This window comes from Bombina bombina, chromosome 3, assembly GCF_027579735.1.
Source record: "Bombina bombina isolate aBomBom1 chromosome 3, aBomBom1.pri, whole genome shotgun sequence".
Lineage (NCBI taxonomy): Eukaryota > Metazoa > Chordata > Amphibia > Anura > Bombinatoridae > Bombina > Bombina bombina.
In genome coordinates, this window is record NC_069501.1 from 1,255,357,097 (window position 1) to 1,255,378,703 (window position 21,607).

At 42.0% G+C, this 21,607-nt stretch overlaps 1 protein-coding gene across 1 annotated transcript in view; it reads right to left on the minus strand.

Annotated features, from left to right (window-relative positions):
- Positions 1-16,774: 16,774 nt before the first annotated feature.
- The window catches only part of LOC128652159 (folate receptor beta), a 60,148-nt gene continuing 55,315 nt past the window's right edge, over positions 16,775-21,607 (minus strand). Inside the window, exon 5 of the mRNA XM_053705099.1 lies at positions 16,775-18,902. Coding sequence (XP_053561074.1) covers positions 18,625-18,902 — 278 coding nt within the window. The 3' untranslated portion in view covers positions 16,775-18,624. The remainder of the gene's footprint in view (positions 18,903-21,607) is intronic.

Genomic DNA, 21,607 nt, shown 5'->3' on the forward strand with positions numbered 1-21,607 from the left:
TGTGTGTATCTGCCTATTACTGCCTAAGTGAGTGTATGCCTATCTATCCCTGCCTGTGTGTGTGTCTGCTATTACTGCCTGAGTGTGTGTGTAAATTCCTATCTATCCCTGCCTGTGTGTTTGTGTGTCTGCTATTACTGCCTGAGTGTGAGTATCTATCCCTGCGCGCGCGTGCGTGTGTGTGTGTGTATCTGCCTATTACTGCCTGAGTGAGTGTGTGTATGCCTATCTATCCCTGCCTGTGTGTGTGTGTCTGCTATTACTGCCTGAGTGTGAATGCCTATCTATCCCTGCGTAAGTGTATGCTGTGTAGTGTGTGTATCTGCATGTATAAGTGTAAGCTATGAAGTGTGTGTATCTGCATGTATAAGTGTATACTATGTAGTGTGTGTGTGTGTATCTGTGTGTGTGTGTGTGTGTATCTGCGTGTGTAAGTGTATACTATGTAGTGTGTGTGTGTATCTGCATGTATAAGTGTGTGTGTATCTGCATGTATAAGTGTGTGTGTGTGTGTGTGTGTATCTGTATGTATAAGTGTAAGCTGTGTAGTGTGTGTGTGTGTGTATCTGTATGTATAAGTGTGTGTGTGTGTATCTTCATGAATAAGTGTATGCTATGTAATGTGTGTGTCAGGGTGCCAGGAATCAGACAGACGAGAAGTGCAAAAATAATCACACCTTTATTAATAGCAAAAAATAATAAAAAGTCCATAAGTCAAATAACAAGCCAGGAGTCAAAACCAGAGTTGGTAGTCAGACGAGCCAGGAGCCAAAGCAAATAGTCAGACGAGCCGGAATCAGGAACAAGGAAAACAGCAGAGTCAGGAACAAGCCAGGGATCAGGAACCAGGAAGGACATCAGGCAGCCAGGTAATACACAGGAACTCTCACAAACAGGTCTGAGACAACACAAAGGCAAAGCATACTGAACAGAGGCCCTTTAAATAATAAGTGATAACATCACAATTCTGAGACTGCATCCTGTCTCACACGGATGATGCACACCAGTCTGGCAATAAAAGGAAGTGCAGGAAATTAGCAGCATCCCCCACAATGCACCACAGTCAGCAAGAGAGGTGAGTAAAATGGCTGGAGCACATGGCAAACAAAACAGAGAAAAACCCCCAACAGTGCCCTCCCCTCAACGACCCCTCCCCCGCGGGAGGACAAAAGGCTTATTGGGGAAACGGGTGTAAGGAGGATACAGGATTTGAATGTGATATGTTGCCTATATTCTTCCTTTAGTTAGTTTACTGATCACAGCTGTAAACATTCTATTATAAGAATGTACCACTGACTGTTTATGGCAAATAATAACTTGTAAGATTGCCTTATTAGAAAGTGGAATTGATAGACAAAAGATTCTTATTGTAATACTATTTACTATTACAATATGCTCAATCTCCACCTACAGAGTTCAGCTTCATGAGTAATACAGAGAGGATGCAGGAGTGATTTCAGGTGAGGTGTATAGAACACAATTTAGGGAGCGTTCCGATGTTGTTACTCGCCTTATCTGATCAGAGGAATAGAGCTGTTACTGCGAGCAGAGGCTGTGGTGCTGTAGCGCTTACTGTGGGCGTGATCGGCAGAAGCGTGTTTGAGTGACACGTGACGTCACACGCTGTAGCCGCAGCAGCTGATCGGAGGCTCGCTATAGGAAACAATTATGATATCCAAGCAAGATTCATAAGTAAGTTTAACACCGAAGTGATAAAGTTAGTGATATTGTAGTAGAAATCCTAGGTAATGCCTTGGTATATAATAGCGTTGTAGCGAGTGAAAGTGGAACTGATTGAGTCTCAAAATGGTGTCAGCACAGATTCTCAGTATAGATCAGGAGTTTGTAATCCACATGAAAACTGAGTAAAGTCCAGACAATAATCTTATTAGGTGAACAGAGGAAATTGTATTCCAGAGGAGATTTGAACCCAGAGTAAAGTCCGGTTGAGAATCTAATTTAGCTGTTAGGAGTAACTGGTTAATCCAGTGGAGATGCAGCTTAGGTCTCTCTGACTTCTCAGTGCAAGGAATCAAAATTACTAAGCACTAGGAACAGGGCTCAGACAGGATTTAAAAGGTAAAGGAGGAGGAGTTTAACTCAGGTAGGCAGGTATGCAAGGGGAATCCTGACAACGGGCATGGAAGGCACGGAGGAGGGCGGGAGCATGAACATCAGAGGAGGGAACCCAAGAAAGCTCCTCCAGACCGTAGCCCCTCCAGTGAACCAAATACTGTATACGGCCCCTGGACATACGAGAGTCAATAATGCCGACGACCTCATACTCCTCATGGTTGTCAACAAAGATAGGACGGGGACAAGGCAACACAGTGGTAAACCGATTACAAACCAATGGTTTCAAGAGGGAGATATGAAAAACATTGGAGATGCACATAGCAGGAGGAAGGTCAAGAGCGTAGGCCACAGGATTAACCCGTTGGAGTATTTGAAAAGGACCAACATAACGGGGAACCAATTTATTGGAAGGCACATGAAGGTTCAAGTTGCGGGAGGACAGCCAAACTCTCTCACCAACCTGGTAGGAAGGTGCGGGCAGACACCTACGATCAGCCTGGAACTTTTGGCGCTGCATAGAACGAGGAAGGCAATCCTGAATCTGCACCCACGTGGAACGGAGTTGCCGGAGATGCTCCTCCAAAGCTGGAATACCCTGAGACATGAATGAATCGGGCAACAAGGATGGTTGAAACCCATAATTCGCAATGAACGGGGATAACTTGGAGGAAGCATTAATAGCACTATTACGAGCAAACTCTGCCCAAGGTAACAGTTCAGACCAATTATTGTGGTGATCTGAGACATAGCAACAGAGGAACTGTTCCAGAGCTTGATTAGCCTGCTCCGCAGCCCCATTGAATTGAAGGCGATATGCCGAGGAGAAGGAAAGCTGGATCCCCATTTGAGCACAAAAGGAACGCCAAAATCTGGAGACAAACTGGCTACCCCGGTCCGACCATCTCCTTGGGTAACCCATGTAAACGGAAGACCTCTCGGGCAAAAATTGAAGCAAGCTCCTGAGCTGTAGGCAGCTTTATCAAGGGAATGCAATGTGACATTTTAGAAAAACGGTCAACCACCATAAGGATAAGACCTGGCCACCAGAATTGTCGAGTGACAGACCAAATCATTTGGTTCTTGCCTGGGTGACCTGCGGCTTTAGGATAGTGGTAAGTGTGCAAAAGTTTAGTGCAAAGATTTTCAGAAACAAAACACTTACCACTAGGTTTCTCAGGAGGTGCATTGGTTTGTGCAGCCAGGATCTCCTCCCCCAAGGGAGAAGTCAAATTAGTACGTATGGTAGCCAAAATATGGTCAGGAGGTATAACAGGAGTAGGTACAGACTCCTCCTTGGACAGAGGCGAAAATTGTCGAGAAAGGGCATCAGCCCTAACATTCTTACTACCAGGCAGGTTGGAGACCACATAATTAAACTGAGACAAAAATAGCGCCCATCTGGCCTGTCGGGGCGACAAACGTTTTGCTTCAGATAGATAAGTTAAATTCTTGTGGTCAGTAAGAATGAGCACTGGCACGCTAGTAGCCTCGAGAAGATGCCTCCATTCCTTGAGTGCCAAAATTATGGCCAGTAATTCCCCGTTGCCAATTTCATAATTGCACATTCCCTGGAGACAATTTCTTAGAGAAGAAACCACATGGATGCAAGGGACTGTCAGGGGTAGGACGTTGAGACAAGAGGGCACCTACTCCAGTCTCAGACGCATTGACCTCAAGAGCGAAAAGCAGGACAGGGTTAGGATGAGCCAGAACTGGAGCGGCAGCAAAGGCAGTCTTAAGACTATCAAAGGCCTTAATGGCAGTAGGTGACCAATTAAGTGGATCATTCTCTTTACGGATCATGTCTGTGATATGTTTGACCAAGGACGAAAAGTTTTTAATAAGCTTTCTATAATAATTGGCGAACCCCAAAAAACGTTGAATAGACCGAAGACCAACTAGGCGAAGCCACTGCAGAACTGCAGATAACTTGTCAGGATCCATGGAGAACCCTGCAATGGAGATAACATAACCTAGGAAGGTTACTTGAGTCTGATGAAACTCACATTTCTCGAGTTTACAAAACAGGCCATTCTCACATAGTCTCTGAAGAACCCGTGTAACAGAACGATTAGCCTCAAGTGTGGGTGAGTATGAGGATGTCGTCTAAGTACACCACAACACACTGTTGCAACATATCTCGTAGGACATCATTAATAAATTCCTGAAAAACAGCAGGAGCATTACATAGGCCAAAGGGCACTACAAAATACTCATAATGCCCGCTCCTTGTGTTAAATGCTGTTTTCCATTTGTGGCCCTCCTTAATCCTAACGAGATTGTACGCTCCTCTCAAATCAAGTTTAGAAAAGACCGTAGCTCCCTTGAGGCGATCAAAGAGTTCCTAGGGTAAGCATTCTTAATGGTAAGATGATTAAGACCCCTATAATCAATGCATGGTTTTAACTCGCCACCCTTTTTCTTCACAAAGAAGAAGCCAGCCCCTGCAGGAGAGCAGGATTTGCGGATGATCCCCCGTGACAGAGCATCGGCAACATACTCCTCCATAGCACAATTCTCTGCAACAGACAGAGGCTACAACCGGCCCCGAGGAGGAATGGCTTCCGGGTTGCAGGTCTATGGCACAATCGTAAGACCGGTGAGGAGGCAATGTACCGGCACGCACCTTGTCAAAAAAGTCTAGGAACTCTCGGTACTCCTCTGGCAATTGAGATACTGAAGAAGTGCACAAGGCTATAACTGGTTTCCGAAGACAAGTGGAAATACATTGCGGGGACCATGACAAAATTTCGGACCTGCGCCAGTCGAGAGTGGGATTGTGCTTTTGGAGCCAGGGATAACCCAGAACAACCGGAAAATGTGGAGAGTTTATCACCTGGAACTGGAGGGTTTCAAAATGGAGAGCCCCAACAGCCATGGACAACGGAGCAGTTTTGTGAGTAACGAGTGCGGGCTGAAGGGGCCTGCCATCAATGGCCTCAATAGCAAGCGGAACGGACCGAGGCAAAACAGGAATGGAGTGCTTTGATACAAAAGCACTGTCAATGAAATAGCCCGCAGCACCGGAGTCAACAAGAGCCTGAGTGACTATGGAGGAGTCCACCCAGGAAAGGACAACCGTGACCAAAGGTTTTTCCTTTAGCGGTTCCGGGGACGAGGATAAACCACCCAAGGTCTGCCCCCCAACAGGACCTTAGGTGTGAGCATTTCCCGGCCGTGTAGGACAAGACTTCAAAAGGTGGCCCTGTAACCCACAATAGAAGCAGAGCCCCTCCCTCCTCCTAAAGGCCCTCTCCGACGTGGAGAGACACGTGAATCCCAACTGCATTGGCTCAGCAGTACCTGGTGACTCGGGACCAGGAGGCATGGGAGGAGAGGGAGGCATGGGTGGGAACGAACATGTAGGAGACAATGGAACAGGAGGCTTCCACAAGCGCTCCTTGAAAGAGGGCCTCTCTCTGAGTCTGATGTCAATTAGGATCAAAAAAGACACCAATGCCTCGAGATCCTCTGGTAAATCTCTGGCAGCAACTTCGTCTTTAATTGCATCAGAGAGCCAATGAAAGAAGACAGAAGCAAGAGCTTCATTGTTCCAACCTACCTCTGCAGCAAGCGTACGGAACTCAATGGCATACTGAGCAACAGATCTTGTACCTTGCTGAATGGACGAGTCATTTAGCAGCAGAGGAGGAGTGAGCCGGAACATCAAATACCCTTTGAAAGGAGGCCACAAATTCAGGGTAATTTGAAATCACAGGTTTATTAGTCTCCCACAAGGGATTAGCCCAGGCAAGAGCTGTGTCAGAGAGTAACAAGATGAGAAATCCCACCTTCGCTCTGTCAGAGGGAAACGCCTGAGGTAACATCTCAAAGTAAATGCCCACCTGGTTCAAAAACCCACTGCACTGAATAGGATCGCCTCCATATCGCTGAGGTAGAGGTGCAGAACCGGACATGCTCCTGGTAGGCATAGGTGCAGCAGTGGAAACAGGAGCAGCCATAACTTGCGGGACACGTTGGTCCAAATGTGCAGTGCGAGTCAGCAGGGTTTGCATTGCTAGTGCAAATTGATCCAAGCTGTGATCCTGTACATTCATCCTGGAAATGATGGCAGGTAAAGGTGGATTATTAGCACCATCAGGATTCATGGCCTTTGCGTAATGTCAGGGTGCCAGGAATCAGACTGAGACGAGAAGTGCAAAAATAATCACACCTTTAATAATAGCAAAAAATAATAAAAAGTCCACAAGTCAAATAACAAGCCAGGAGTCAAAACCAGAGTTGGTAGACGAGCCAGGAGCCAAAGCGAATAGTCAGACGAGCCGGAATCAGGAACAAGGAAAACAGCAGAGTCAGGAACAAGCCAGGGATCAGGAACCAGGAAGGACATCAGGCAGCCAGGTAATACACAGGAACTCTCACAAACAGGTCTGAGACAACGCAAAGGCAAAGCACACTGAACAGAGGCCCTTTAAATAATAAGGGATGACATCACAATTCTGAGACTGCATCCTGTCTCACACAGATGATGCACACCAGTCTGGCCATAAAAGGAAGTGCAGGAAATGGAGCAGCAACCCTCACAATGCGCCATAGTCAGCAAGAGAGGTGAGTAAAATGGCTGCCAGCAACACATGGCAAACAAAACAGGGAAAAACCTTGACAGTGTGTGTGTGTGTGTGTGTGTGTGTGTGTATCTTCATGTATAAGTGTATGCTATGTAGTGTGTGTGTATCTTCATGTATAAGTGTATGCTATGTAGTGTGTGTGTATCTTCATGTATAAGTGTATGCATCTACATGTATAAGTGTATGCTATGTAGTGTGTGTGTGTGTGTGTGTGGTGTGTGTATCTGCATGTATAAGTATGCTATGTAGTGTGTGTATCTACATGTATAAGTGTATGCATTGTAGTGTGTGTGTGCATGTGTAAGTGTATGCTATGTAGTGTGTGTGTGTATCTGCATGTGTAAGTGTATACTATGTAGTGTGTATCTGCATGTATAAGTGTATGCTATGTAGTGGGTGTGTGTGTATATCTGCATGTATAAGTGTATGCATTGTAGTGTGTGTATCTACATGTATAAGTGTATGCTGTGTGTGTGTGTGTTTGTGTGTATCTGTATGTATAAAGTGTATGCTATGTAGTGTGTGTGTGCGCCTGTATAAGTGTATGCTATGTAGTGGGTTACTGTGCATTTTTGCTAACTTTAAAGGCCAGAATATAGAATATTAATGAGGAAATATTTAGCCCTGTCTCTGCAAAGGTTAATAAAATACAGAGCTCACATAGCTATACCAGTGGTTTGAGCTTGTGTTTGATTTGCTACCTAAGAGTATTAAAAGATATGACTTTATTTATATTACTTTGGTCTTATGATTTTTGAAGCCCCGCCCCCGCTCATGCCCACCACATTTACATTTTTTGCCGCGGGGGGGGGGGGGGGTGTCCCTCTTTTGAATTTTGAAATGTTGGGAGGTATGTGTGTATGCCTATCTATCCCTGCCTGTGTGTGTATATATCTGCCTATTACTGCCTGTGTGTATATATATCTGCCTATCTATCCCTGCCTGTGTGTGCATGTATCAGCCTATTACTGCCTGTGTGTGTGTGCCTATCTATCCCTGCCTGTGTGTGCATGTATCGACCTATTACTGCCTGTGTGTGCATGTATCAGCCTATTACTGCCTGTGTGTGCATGTATCAGCCTATTACTGCCTGTGTGTGCGCATGTATCAGCCTATTACTGCCTGTGTGTGTGTGCCTATCTATCCCTGCCTGTGTGTGCATGTATCAGCCTATTACTGCCTGTGTGTGTGTGCCTATCTATCCCTGCCTGTGTGTGCATGTATCGACCTATTACTGCCTGTGTGTGCATGTATCGACCTATTACTGCCTGTGTGTGCATGTATCAGCCTATTACTGCCTGTGTGTGTATGCTTATCTATCCCTGCCTGTGTGTGCATGGATCTGCCTATTACTGCCTGTGTGTGCGCGTGTGTATCTTCCTATTCCTGCCTGTGTGTGTGTATGACTAACTATTCCTGCCTGTGTGTGCACATCTGTCTATTACTGCCTGTGTGTGCGAATGTCTGTCTATTACTATGTGCGTTTCCCTTTCTGTGTCTATTACTGCCTGTGAGTGCATGTATCTGCCTATTATTGTCTGTGTGTGCATGCCTCTCTTTATTACTGCATGTGTGTGAATGTCTGTCTATTACAACCTGTGTGTGGATGTCTCAGTCTGTTACTAACTGTGCATGTCTGTCAATTACTACCTGTGTGTGCGCATGTCTTAGGCAGATACATGCACACACAGGTAGTATTAGACAGAGACATGCACACACAGTCAGTAATAGACAGAGACATGCACAAACAGGCAGTTATAGGCAGATACATGCACACACAGGTAGTATTAGACAGAGACATGCACACACAGGCAGTAATTGTCTAATACTACCTGTGTGTGCATGTATCTGCCTATTATTGCCTGTGTGTGCATGTCTGTCTAATACTACCTGTGTGTGCATGCATCTGCCTATTATTGCTGGTGTGTATACCTATCTATTCCTGCCTGTGTGTACAGGTCTCTGTCTATTGCTGCCTGCGTGTGCATGTCTCTGTCTATTGCTGCCTGTATGTGCATGTCTCTGTCTATTGCTGCCTGTATGTGCATGTCTCTATTACTACGTGTGTTTCCCTTTCTCTGTCTATTATTGCATGTGAGTGCATGTATCTGCCTATTATAACCTCTGTGTCCATGTCTCTGTCTATTACTGAGACATTTGTATCTGTGTTTATTTACCCTATTTAGCACATTGTAGACCATTGTCACTTAGCTTTTACTTATTTTATTTAGTTCTCAGCACTCAAATTATGGATCCATAATTGACATCTTTTCGTGCTTAAAGGGACATGAAACCCACATTTTTTCTTTCATGATTTAGAAAGAGAATGCAATTTTAAACATCTTTCTAATTTACTTCTATTATCTAATTTGTTTTATTCTCTTGATATTCTTTGCTGAAAAGCATATCTAGATATGCTCAGTAGCTGCTGATTGGTTGCTGCACATAGAAGCCTCATGTGATTGGCTCACCATGTGCATTGCTTTTTCTTCAACTAAGGATATCTAAACAATGAAGCAAAATAAATAATAGAAGTAAATTGTAATGTTGTTTAAATTTCTATTCTCTATCTGAATCATGAAAGAAAGATTTTGGGTTTAGTTGCCCTTTAAGACCAGCTGCCACGTTTAGTTTTTGTATAGTCATTAGTTGACAAGTTTTTTTCCTTTATTTGCCTTCACTGCATATATGTCAGTATCTTAGACAGGTCTGCGACTAACGTATTGGTTTTAGTATTTCCCTAATAGGGATTAGCTGTTCATCATAACAGCATAGATATTAACTAATTATCTATATACTTTATATTTTTTATATATTTTACTGTTAATGGTGAATACATTTTAAATACTTTTTTTCATCGTCCTATTTGTAGTGTGTATATTAATCCCTAGGGCTAACGGCGCTGTATCCATCCCCCCTATTACTTAAATAGAACTAGACTTAGCCAAACAGAGGAGGAAAAGTATTTGGGAGTAGTAATAGATAACAAGCTAAAGATGGGTGCAAAATGCAGAGCAGGGGCTTCTAAGGCTAATAAGATACTAACATGTATTAAAAGAGGCATTGATGCGATGGAGGAAAGCATAATTCTGTCACTATATAAACCCCTGGTAAGACCTCACCTAGAGTATGGAGTGCAGTTCTAGGGACCAATCTCTAAAAGAGACATTGCAGACTTAGAAAAAGTTCAGAGAAGAGCCACAAAACAAATAAGGGGAATGGAGAAATTAAAGGGACAGTCAACTTCAAAATTGTTATAGTTTAACAATATAGATAATACCTTTATTTTTATTTTTTTTACTGTAAGAGCAATTAAATTGTGGAACTCATTACCTAAAGAGGTAGTAAATACCATTACCTTAGATACATTTAAAAATGTTTTAGATACATTTCTGGCTATAAACAGAATTCAGGGATATGATTGTTTGTGTTAAATGGGTCACCTTTTAATGGTATTAATTAAAAATCAACTGAAGCTTTTATTGTAGATATGTTAAGATTAGTATAGGTTGAACCCGATAGACTTCTGTATTTTTTTTCTCAACGTCATCTACTATGTATATTTATTTAAAACAAAAACTATTAGCTTTCTGCTTACAGTACTGTACAATCTTTCTGATGGTGCTATGTATACAAAAGTATTACAAAAAGATCTATAACTGCATTTAGGTTGCATGTATAAGCTGTATTATAACATGTAAGTCTTGCCTAAATGACAAAATATTGCCGTTTACACTTGGCCCTATACAAATATTCTGAAATCCAAACCGTTTCTGGTCCCAGCAGTTTTAATAAAAGGGTTTGTAGCACTGAAAACGTCACCCTAACTCTTGCAGTGGATCTAATGTAATTACATCTTTCAGACATTAGGTGGCAATGCTGGTTTTAAAATGTATCTCTATATCTCACAAGAAGGCTTTTGGCACAGTTGATTTCAGTGAGTTTGCACTTCTTATAAGCTTTTCATTTGCATTTGTAGCTCACTAGCTCCCCCTATAACTTATATGAGGACAATTTAACAGCATTATTCTAATCTATCACAAAAACTTCTCCAAAACCATTTCCCAGGGTTTTTACTTTTCAGTTTGCAAACCTAGAAACTGGGGGGGGGGGGGGGAGATAAATGCCTTTCCTGGCCCCTTGCACTTATTTGTTCATTTTTTTGCAAAAACGTAAGGTAACCGGACATCCCAGGCAACTCTGGACCCTTCATCTTGTTCAGGAGGAGGTTAAAAAAAAAGATTTTTTTTTGGTTAATATGTGAAAATACAATAAAAGTTAATAGTAAAAACTATTGCTGAGATAAAACTGTTATCCTTACTTTAAAATCTAAAGCAACATGAACCCCAAAGTTAAACTTTCAGGTATTTCATTTTAAACAACTTCCCAATTTGCTTTTATTATCTAACTTACTTTGTCTTCTTGGTATCCTTTGTTGAAAAATCATACCTAGGTGGGTTCAGGAGAAGCAATGTACAAATGGCTGCTGATTGGTGGCTGCACACATATGCCTGTTATTGGCTTATCTGTGTGCAGCTAGCTCCCATTAGTGCATTGCCCCTCCTTCAAAAAAGGATACAAAGAATGAAGTAAATTCCATAATAGAAGTACATTTAAATGTTAACATTGTTTGCTCTGTCTGTATCATGAAAAAAAATATTTTGGGTTTCATGTACCTTTAAGGGAAAAAGCTGCACACTCGCTCTCACCCATGCGCACACACACACACGCTCTCACCCATGCGCACACACACACTCGCTCTCACACACACTCGCTCTCACACACACACACACTCGCTCTCACACATGCACGCTCATCAATACTGGGGACACTGGCAGGATAGACAAGTAAACCATACCAGCTGTATCAGTGGAAAATTATTTTTATGGGAAATATGTATAATCTGATCAATTATAACTATTCAGAGAAACATTTCTGCACAATGACTTTAAAGGGACATTGTACACTAGATCTTTCTTTGCATAAATATTTTGAAGATGATCCATTTATATTTTTTTATTTATATTTTTTGTAACAATGTATAGTTTTGCTTATTTTAAATAACATTGTGCTGTTTTTGAGACTCCTAACCAAGCCCCAAAGTTTTAAATGCATATTGATGTCTACAGACTCTGGAGTCCGTTTTATGTAAAGGAGAGAGGGGAAGGGGGGGGAGTGTCTGCCTGTACCTGATTTCCCATCCCTTTTCAGTGGGTGTCCCAGCCTAACCACTTTAACAGTGCTAAATTGGGAGCTTCTAGGTATGTTTTTATATCAGTATCTGCATATTCTTCTTTATAGTAGTGACTATAACATGCAGTTAAACAAAAAATGGTGTATACTGTCCCTTTAAATGAAACTGAAATACATTGATAGATAAATGTCAGGTACATGTAGGATTGGTGTTTGCAAGTACCACTGCTGTCATAAGGTGAGCACAATGTCTATCGTACCTACCTACAACTCATCCATAGTCTTATGCTGGCACAGTCTGAAGAGCGGTGTCTGGGGACGTTGGTACTGGGCACCTGTATGGGTTCTTTAGTGCTTATGCTCCTCTGGCTAGGAACGGTTGGTATTGACCACATTGTTGTATCCTAAGGATAACTGGTGAGCCGAGTGTGGCCCCTGCTCCTCACATGGTTATGCAGGGCACTAGATGACTGGGGCTGCTGATTAAAGGTTGCATTGCTGGAACAGATCATTTTGCAGGCAACCATGGTGCCTGCCATGAAAGGTCAAGAAATGCGCTGTTCATAACTAACAATGCGCTGGCCCAAAATGAGCCCTACTTATTTAGTGTGAGAAATTACGGTCCCCTATAAGGTGTCAGTGCGCACACCTTAGAAGAGAACAGCAATTTCTCACAGTAAATAACTAGCACTCATGTTGTGCTAAATGATTAACACAGCAACCTGCAAGGCAAATTCAGGAAAATCTGGGACATCTAAGCTGAAATCCGTGTGCGAATTTGCCCTTTGAAACATTAGAGACAGACTTCCAAATTCAGAACTTTCCCTTAAAAATAAGGATGTCTGGTCATAGGGTGAAATATATATTTTTATACAAACTATGAGATTTCTACACACAGACACACTGACTAAAATGTACATTTATAACTGCAACAAAGTGTTGTAACTATGTGTGTTTAAAGGAAAAGTCTAGTCAAAATTACGAGCAGCAATTTAAAAAAACAAAACAAAAAAAACTGGGGGCGTGTCCTTGAAGTGGCTCTGTCGCATCTTTCTAGAACTCCGGGAGAGGAGAGTATAATCCGCTGATTATCTCTCCACAACCACAGCATCCAATACCAGAACAATAGATTTTGTGCCTTACGACATAATCCTACCTTATCTTGCTGTATTAATGACCCCAGGGTCGGAAGAGGACAATTGAGGCCTGTAGCAGCGGCGACCTTACATGCAGCGGCCCCCACTCGGGTTCTCAACCAAAACTGAAAACATTTAAAAAAAAAAAAAAAAAAACACAATAGCAACTTTATCTCTCTCCTTGCCAGGACTAAACTGCAAAACAGCCACGCAGAAAAGAGCAATAACAAACTATACAGCCGACACATGGACCGAAACCTTCCCCACCATACAAGATCCAATACTCCTTAGGCTGGAGGAAATATTCCAACAGTTAACAGATAAGGCGCCTACGGAGCTAGAACTACAACTCCTCATGAACAAGGTACCGCTCACAAGAACGAGGGCACCAACAACACTACAACCCATGATCTCGGGAAACGGTCTACCCCTAGGGCCCAGGGATGCCGTACCACCTAACATTCAGTCAAATGGGGAACTTTACCAGTCGACCAACAACCAATTACACATAATGACATCCACCTGCAACCGTAGAACACAAATTGGAAATATCTCCAAGCGACATCTCTTCCACCAAAAAACGGACGTACCGGAACAAAGAGACACTGATCTTCGCCCTATAACGGCAACAAATCTGAAGCTACATAGTACTCAGTTGAAAATCTCGGCTACCAGCACCGATCACTCTAATAACAAATGGGGAACATCTCTCAAACTTTCTCAGCCCTGGGACACTCCTGGAACAGTAAGATTGCTTACACAATTTAATCATGGACCGGGGTCAGAGTGGTTACCCCGGAGCCTTGGGGGGGCCTTGGACCAAGTGTCATTAAAGCTTCTTTACTTTGGCGGTCTCTTGGATGCTATCCTAGATCAAACACCACCGGATGGAAACCCCTACATGCTATACATTTTAGCAAGGGACCTGAATAAATTAAAAACACCTTCCACCAAATCTGAGTACCCAATGCAGATATCCTCAGGTCAATGAGACCTCATGTGGAAAATATAACTATTAGACAGCTTTAAAGTGTTCGATGAGAAGCTGCAACGTTTCACTTTCACATGTTATAAAAGGTGTGTGTGGGGGGGGTTTGTACTCTATGTTGTTAATATGTTTGCCTTATTTAAAGTTATGCTAGACATTATTATTAAACTGTTTATATTTGCATAACTCCAAAAAATAACTCACAATACTGTTAGTTACGGCAACCACAGGGTGGGAATTTTATTTTAGACCTAACCCAAGCAACAACATTTTATTGTAGGCCATAAGACCTCCACAACTTTCAACACGCAATTGAAACTTTGAAATCTCTAGATTACAGTTAACAGGAGGTTACGGAATAAGTAGGAATAAGAATGGCACACATTAGGTATTTAGGCTTGTATTCTCCTAGCGCTGTCGGCGGCAGAGGTGGCGTAGGGGGAATCTCATACTTGCCAAGTAATTATACTGTCATTGCATAAATAGAGATTTATCATCGCTAACTCATGAGGTTTGGCTCTCAATAGATTTACCTGCATAAGATAGCAAAGGTTAGGTTGCACTTCAAATAAAGATATTCAGTTCTGGTGACTTGCAGCCGTCATCACTTTATCTTTTCATTTGTTTAGCCACCGTAATATTCTGTCATCTGATGCAAGATTTCATGTTTTTCTTGTTGTTTTCTATATTCTATGCCTATGTTCATTGTAATCCCTTTAAATAATACTGTTAGCTTAGGACCAAAAGTGTCCAATTTATTTCAGGGGATAAAAATAAGGACTGAATTCATTTTTCTGAATACAAATTTACTGAACAAAGATGATGTATAAACTTGCATAACTATTCTACAAATCCATTGTAACTTTATTTTATTAAAGGACATTACAGAAAAAATAAAGACTTTCTAATTTACTCCTATTATCAATTTGTATTTGTTTTATTGGTATCTTTATTTGAAAAAGCAAGAATGTAAGCTAAAGAGCCGGAGCATTTTTGGTTCAGACCTGGGTAGCGCTTGCTGATTGGTGTCTAAATGTAGCTAACAATCAGCAAGCACTACCCAGGTGATAAACCAAAAATGGGCCGGCTCCTAAGCTTACAATCAAATAAAGATACCAAGAGAACTAAGAAAAATTAAGAGTAGTAAATTAGAAAGTCGCTTATAATTGCTTCTCTATCTAAATCATGAGGGTTTAATTTTGACTATGCTATTCCTTTAAACTCTGCAAAGTCATCTCCAGTGCAGACAATAGAAAAGCTATGGAAAACAAACCCACCAACAAATCCAATAAAGAAGTCATCACCAGTACGGAAGTAATTAGGCCACATATACTTTGTGTACACAAAGGTGGTGAAAATCTCCTGGACCTGGAGAAGCTTCAGATAACGGTCGTTTTTTTCTGTCTTTACATGTTGCAGTTATTTTTTTTCCCACCGAATTTAAATCCAACTGGAATAACGCTTCCAGCTCTTAAAATCCAACTGGAATAACTCTTCCAGCTCTTCAAATCCAACTGGAATAACTCTTCCAGCTCTTCAAATCCAACTGGAATAACTCTTCCAGCTCTTCAAATCCAACTGGAATAACGCTTCCAGCTCTTCAAATCCAACTGGAATAACTCTTCCAGCTCTTCAAATCCAACTGGAATAACTCTTCCAGCTCTTCAAATCCAACTGGAATAACTCTTCCAGCTCTTCAAATCCAACTGGAATAACGCTTCCAGCTCTTCAAATCCAACTGGAATAACGCTTCCAGCTCTTCAAATCCAACTGGAATAACGCTTCCAGCTCTTCAAATCCAACTGGAATAACGCTTCCAGCTCTTCAAATCCAACTGGAATAACGCTTCCAGCTCTTCAAATCCAACTGGAATAACTTAAAGCCTTTTTTCTTCTTTGTATTAGAACAACTCTGATGTGATAAAACGTAGGAGATTGATACACATTATAATAGGACCAATGTGCTCACAAAACAAACACTCCACTAGGGCTGCACGATTAATTGCGAATGCGGTTTTAAAACCGTGATTAGTCGATGCGGTTTAAAAACCCGCAAGCGTACGCCATTTTTTTTTTTTTACCAAAAAAATAATAATATTCAGATCGGCATGAAAACGGAGGCGGAGAGGTAGGATGAGAGGCAGACCAGTGTGCTGTCATGGGTGGACCGGAGAATGCCCGCGAATCGGACATTTGGGAAGAGATTGAAGAGTGTGTGGGAGTCATCTGGAAGTGGTGTGGCGGTGGGACAGCTCAAAGTTGTGAGCAATAAAGTTAATATTGTACAAAAACTTTTAAAGTGACTTACTGACTTTTTAACTATTTTGTGGTTTGTATTTTTATGCTCGGAGTGTATTGGACATTGAGAAACATGTACAAAAAGATTATGTAGCGTTAAACATTTTATTGAAAAATTAAGGTGTTATAGTAATTTTTAATAAAATCACGATTAAATAGAAAAAAAAAACAAAAAAAAAAACACGCAATTTTTCCCCCCACCCATATCGCCCAGCCCTACAATCCACTAAAGGCCACAAGCTCTGGAACTAGTAAAGCAATAGACCTTGTTTCTAACAGCATTAAATAACTCTACTTCCTGACAGGAAGTCACAATTAAAATATTTTTTTTTAACTAATACCTTAGAGAGGGACAAATTTGATAATTAAAATTGGAAAGTTGTTTTTTTGTTTGTTTTTTAAAATCATATGCTCTGTATCATGAAATTTTTTTGTACTTCCTTGTTCCTTTAATGAAACGCTTATGCACCATTTAGATCAGGTTTAATAATTTTACTTTTATTGGACAGCTGGTGAGTCATGAGACAAGGAGGGTTCAGAAGTCTAAAAAAAAAAAACCTTACACAGAATCCTTCACTGCAAATCTTTCTAGTGACCGAGTCAGCAGATTCCCTCCCCATTGCCCCACTATACAGATGCAAAAAAACAAGGTTTTAATATTAAGGATAGAGCTCTGGACACCATTTGCTGCAACAGTAAAATGTATATTTAGAACACTTCACAGAAAACTGGAGGTATTTATATAACAAAATATTTAAAATTTGAAATTACAAGAAAAACAAAGATGTTAAATCTAACACAGAAAACACAATTTCTAAAAAAAGTTTCCAATTTACCGATTATCATTTTTTAGTTCTCTTGACATCCTTTGTTAAAGAGTAATCCTTGACAAGTTTAGGAGTGTGCACTTAGAATGACGTTGGTACATTAACACTGAGTTTGACAGAGCTGTAGGAGGTGGTTAGTATAGAATGATGTTGGTGCCTGTGGGCACATTATCACAGTGAGTGTGACAGAGCTGTAGGAGGTGGTTAGTGTAGAATGATGTTGGTGCCTGTGGGCACATTAGCACAGTGAGCGTGACAGAGCTGTAGGAGGTGGTTAGTGTAGAATGATGTTGGTGCCTGTGGGCACATTAGCACAGTGAGTGTGACATAGCTGTAGGAGGTGATTAGTGAAGTATGATGTTGGTGCCTGTGGGCACATTAGCACAGTGAGCGTGACAGAGCTGTAGGAGGTGGTTGGTGTAGAATGACGTTGGTGCCTGTGGACACATTAGCACAGTGAGTGTGACATAGCTGTAGGAGGTGATTAGTGAAGTATGATGTTGGTGCCTGTGGGCACATTAGCACAGTGAGTGTGAGAGCTGTAGGTGGTGGTTAGTGTAGAATGATGTTGGTGCCTGTGGGCACATGAGCACAGTGAGTGTGACAGAGCTGTAGGAGGTGGTTGGTGTAGAATGACGTTGGTGCCTGTGGGCACATTAGCACAGTGAGTGTGAGAGCTGTAGGAGGTGGTTAGTGTAGAATGATGTTGGTGCCTGTGGGCACATTAGCACAGTGAGTGTGACAGAGCTGTAGGAGGTGGTTGGTGTAGAATGACGTTGGTGCCTGTGGACACATTAGCACAGTGAGTGTGACAGAGCTGTAGGAGGTGGTTAGTGTAGTATGAGGTTGGTGCCTGTGGGCACATTAGCACAGTGAGTGTGAGAGCTGTAGGAGGTGGTTCCTACTCAAACATTTTTGTTAAATAAAATTAAGCAAAGCTAAAAAAGTAGTAGAGAGAATGTGCCCTGCACCTAATCCTGTAAATACCCAAAGTCCCAGCATCCTTTTCATGAACAAGTCACTAGAGTGATGTCTCTTAAAACACTTCCTTGTCCATCAATCAGGGCTCATTTTCACCCCATTGGGCAAGACCCATTAGTGACCAAATCCTCCTTTATATCCCCGTAAGATTCCTGTGCAGAAGAACAAGAGTATGTAATAAACAGGTGTATTTCCCCAGTCAGCCCCTCTCCTGTGTCTCAGACTCATTATGACCCAGATTCAGGGCACTTTGTGATTCTGTCCTCCTCTGTAGACTTGTGATACTGAGGTTTCAGAGGAGCTCTATGTACCTCACAACAGAAGATGGAGCTTGAAAACAGACATAGGAATAACAATATCGGCCTTTACTTTAGGATGCCAGCAAGAAGCCAGAGTACAGGGGTCATGGGTCCTCCAGGGGCAATAGCTTCTGCAGTTTTATTCTGGGCTAGCAGACAGCGCTGCTGTGTTATATGTGTTTGTCTAACGCAGGAGCCAAGCGAGGGCTGTGCAGCTTGTCTGGGAGTGAAGGCAAGTTTATAGCGCCCACTGCAGGCAGAGAGATGCCAGGACAAGCAGCAGGCCGAGGCGGACACTTTCACCGGAGTTCAGGATGTCCGCGTAGTGTTTTGCTACTTTGACATTTGGGTTTCCATTGGTGGCATTAAACCACATCTGCAGGCACTGCCCGCTGCTCTGGGTCAGAGTTGTGTACTTGTAGGAATTGCTCCATAATTTCTCACAAAAATCTTTGGACGTTGGGAAAACCTCAGTGACCTTCCTGCAAGTCTTTCCATTGGGGCACTGGTTTGTTCCTGGCAGTGAATAGAGAAGAGAAAAACTGAAGATAATATAGTACACACAGGCCTAGGTCACATATACAAACAACTGGAGATAATACAGCACTCACAGACCTAGGTCACATATACAAACAGGAGATAATACAGCACTCACAGGCCTAGGTCACATATACAAACAGGAGATAATACAGCACTCACAGGCCTAGGTCACATATACAAACAACTTGATAATACAGCACACACAGGTCTAGGTCACATATACAAACAGGAGATAATACAGCACTCACAGACCTAGGTCACATATACAAACAGGAGATAATACAGCACTCACAGGCCTAGGTCACATATACAAACAACTGGAGATAATACAGCACTCACAGACCTAGGTCACATATACAAAAAACTGGAGATAATACAGCACTCACAGACCTAGGTCACATATACAAACAGGAGATAATACAGCACTCACAGGCCTAGGTCACATATACAAACAACTTGATAATACAGCACTCACAGGCCTAGGTCACATATACAAACAACTTGATAATACAGCACACACAGGTCTAGGTCACATATACAAACAGGAGATAATACAGCACTCACAGACCTAGGTCACATATACAAACAGGAGATAATACAGCACTCACAGGCCTAGGTCACATATACAAACAGGAGATAATACAGCACACACAGACCTAGGTCACATATACAAACAGGAGATAATACAGCACTCACAGGCCTAGGTCACATATACAAACAGGAGATAATACAGCACACACAGACCTAGGTCACATATACAAACAGGAGATAATACAGCACTCACAGGCCTAGGTCACATATACAAACAGGAGATAATACAGCACTCACAGACCTAGGTCACATATACAAACAGGAGATAATACAGCACACACACAGGCCTAGGTCACATATACAAACAGGAGATAATACAGCACTCACAGACCTAGGTCACATATACAAACAGGAGATAATACAGCACTCACAGGCCTAGGTCACATATACAAACAACTGGAGATAATACAGCACACACACAGGCCTAGGTCACATATACAAACAGGAGATAATACAGCACTCACAGACCTAGGTCACATATACAAACAGGAGATAATACAGCACTCACAGGCCTAGGTCACATATACAAACAGGAGATAATACAGCACTCACAGGCCTAGGTCACATATACAAACAACTTGATAATACAGCACACACAGGTCTAGGTCACATATACAAACAGGAGATAATACAGCACTCACAGACCTAGGTCACATATACAAACAGGAGATAATACAGCACTCACAGGCCTAGGTCACATATACAAACAGGAGATAATACAGCACTCACATGCCTAGGTCACATATACAAACAGGAGATAATACAGCACACACACAGGCCTAGGTCACATATACAAACAGGAGATAATACAGCACTCACAGACCTAGGTCACATATACAAACAGGAGATAATACAGCACTCACAGGCCTAGGTCACATATACAAACAACTGGAGATAATACAGCACACACACAGGCCTAGGTCACATATACAAACAGGAGATAATACAGCACTCACAGGCCTAGGTCACATATACAAACAACTGGAGATAATACAGCACACACAGACCTAGGTCACATATACAAACAACTGGAGATAATACAGCACTCACAGACCTAGGTCACATATACAAACAGGAGATAATACAGCACTCACAGGCCTAGGTCACATATGCAAACAACTGGAGATAATACAGCACACACAGACCTAGGTCACATATACAAACAACTGGAGATAATACAGCACTCACAGGCCTAGGTCACATATACAAACAACTTGATAATACAGCACTCACAGGCCTAGGTCACATATACAAACAACTTGATAATACAGCACACACAGGTCTAGGTCACATATACAAACAGGAGATAATACAGCACTCACAGACCTAGGTCACATATACAAACAGGAGATAATACAGCACTCACAGGCCTAGGTCACATATACAAACAGGAGATAATACAGCACACACAGACCTAGGTCACATATACAAACAGGAGATAATACAGCACTCACAGGCCTAGGTCACATATACAAACAGGAGATAATACAGCACTCACATGCCTAGGTCACATATACAAACAGGAGATAATACAGCACACACACAGGCCTAGGTCACATATACAAACAGGAGATAATACAGCACACACAGGTCTAGGTCACATATACAAACAGGAGATAATACAGCACTCACAGGTCTAGGTCACATATACAAACAATATACAGTCTGTTACACCTTTCTACCCTCTTATGTCTGAGTGAGAGTGACTGATTTGTGCATACTTATAACTGTTTAACCCCTGCAGTAGCGCACTACTGGGAGCTAGCTATGCACATCTGGTGAGCCAATGTAAGGCATATGTACTTCTGCCAATCAGCTGCTAGCTTCCAGTTAGTACATTTACTGCCCTTGAGCCTACCTAGGTATACTTTTCAACAATGAATACCAAGAAACTGAAGTATATTGGAAAAACTATTAAATATTGCAGTCTCTGTCTAAGCCATACGCGTTTGACATTCATGTTCCTTTGTTAATGCGGTCGCTGCTCTCTCCTGTGCACATCATAGGCTGATTCTTTAGTTGAATGTCCCTATGTTGGGCTGAAGAACCAAAGTAAATAAATGGTCCGTGCACAAGTTAGTTTTATAGGA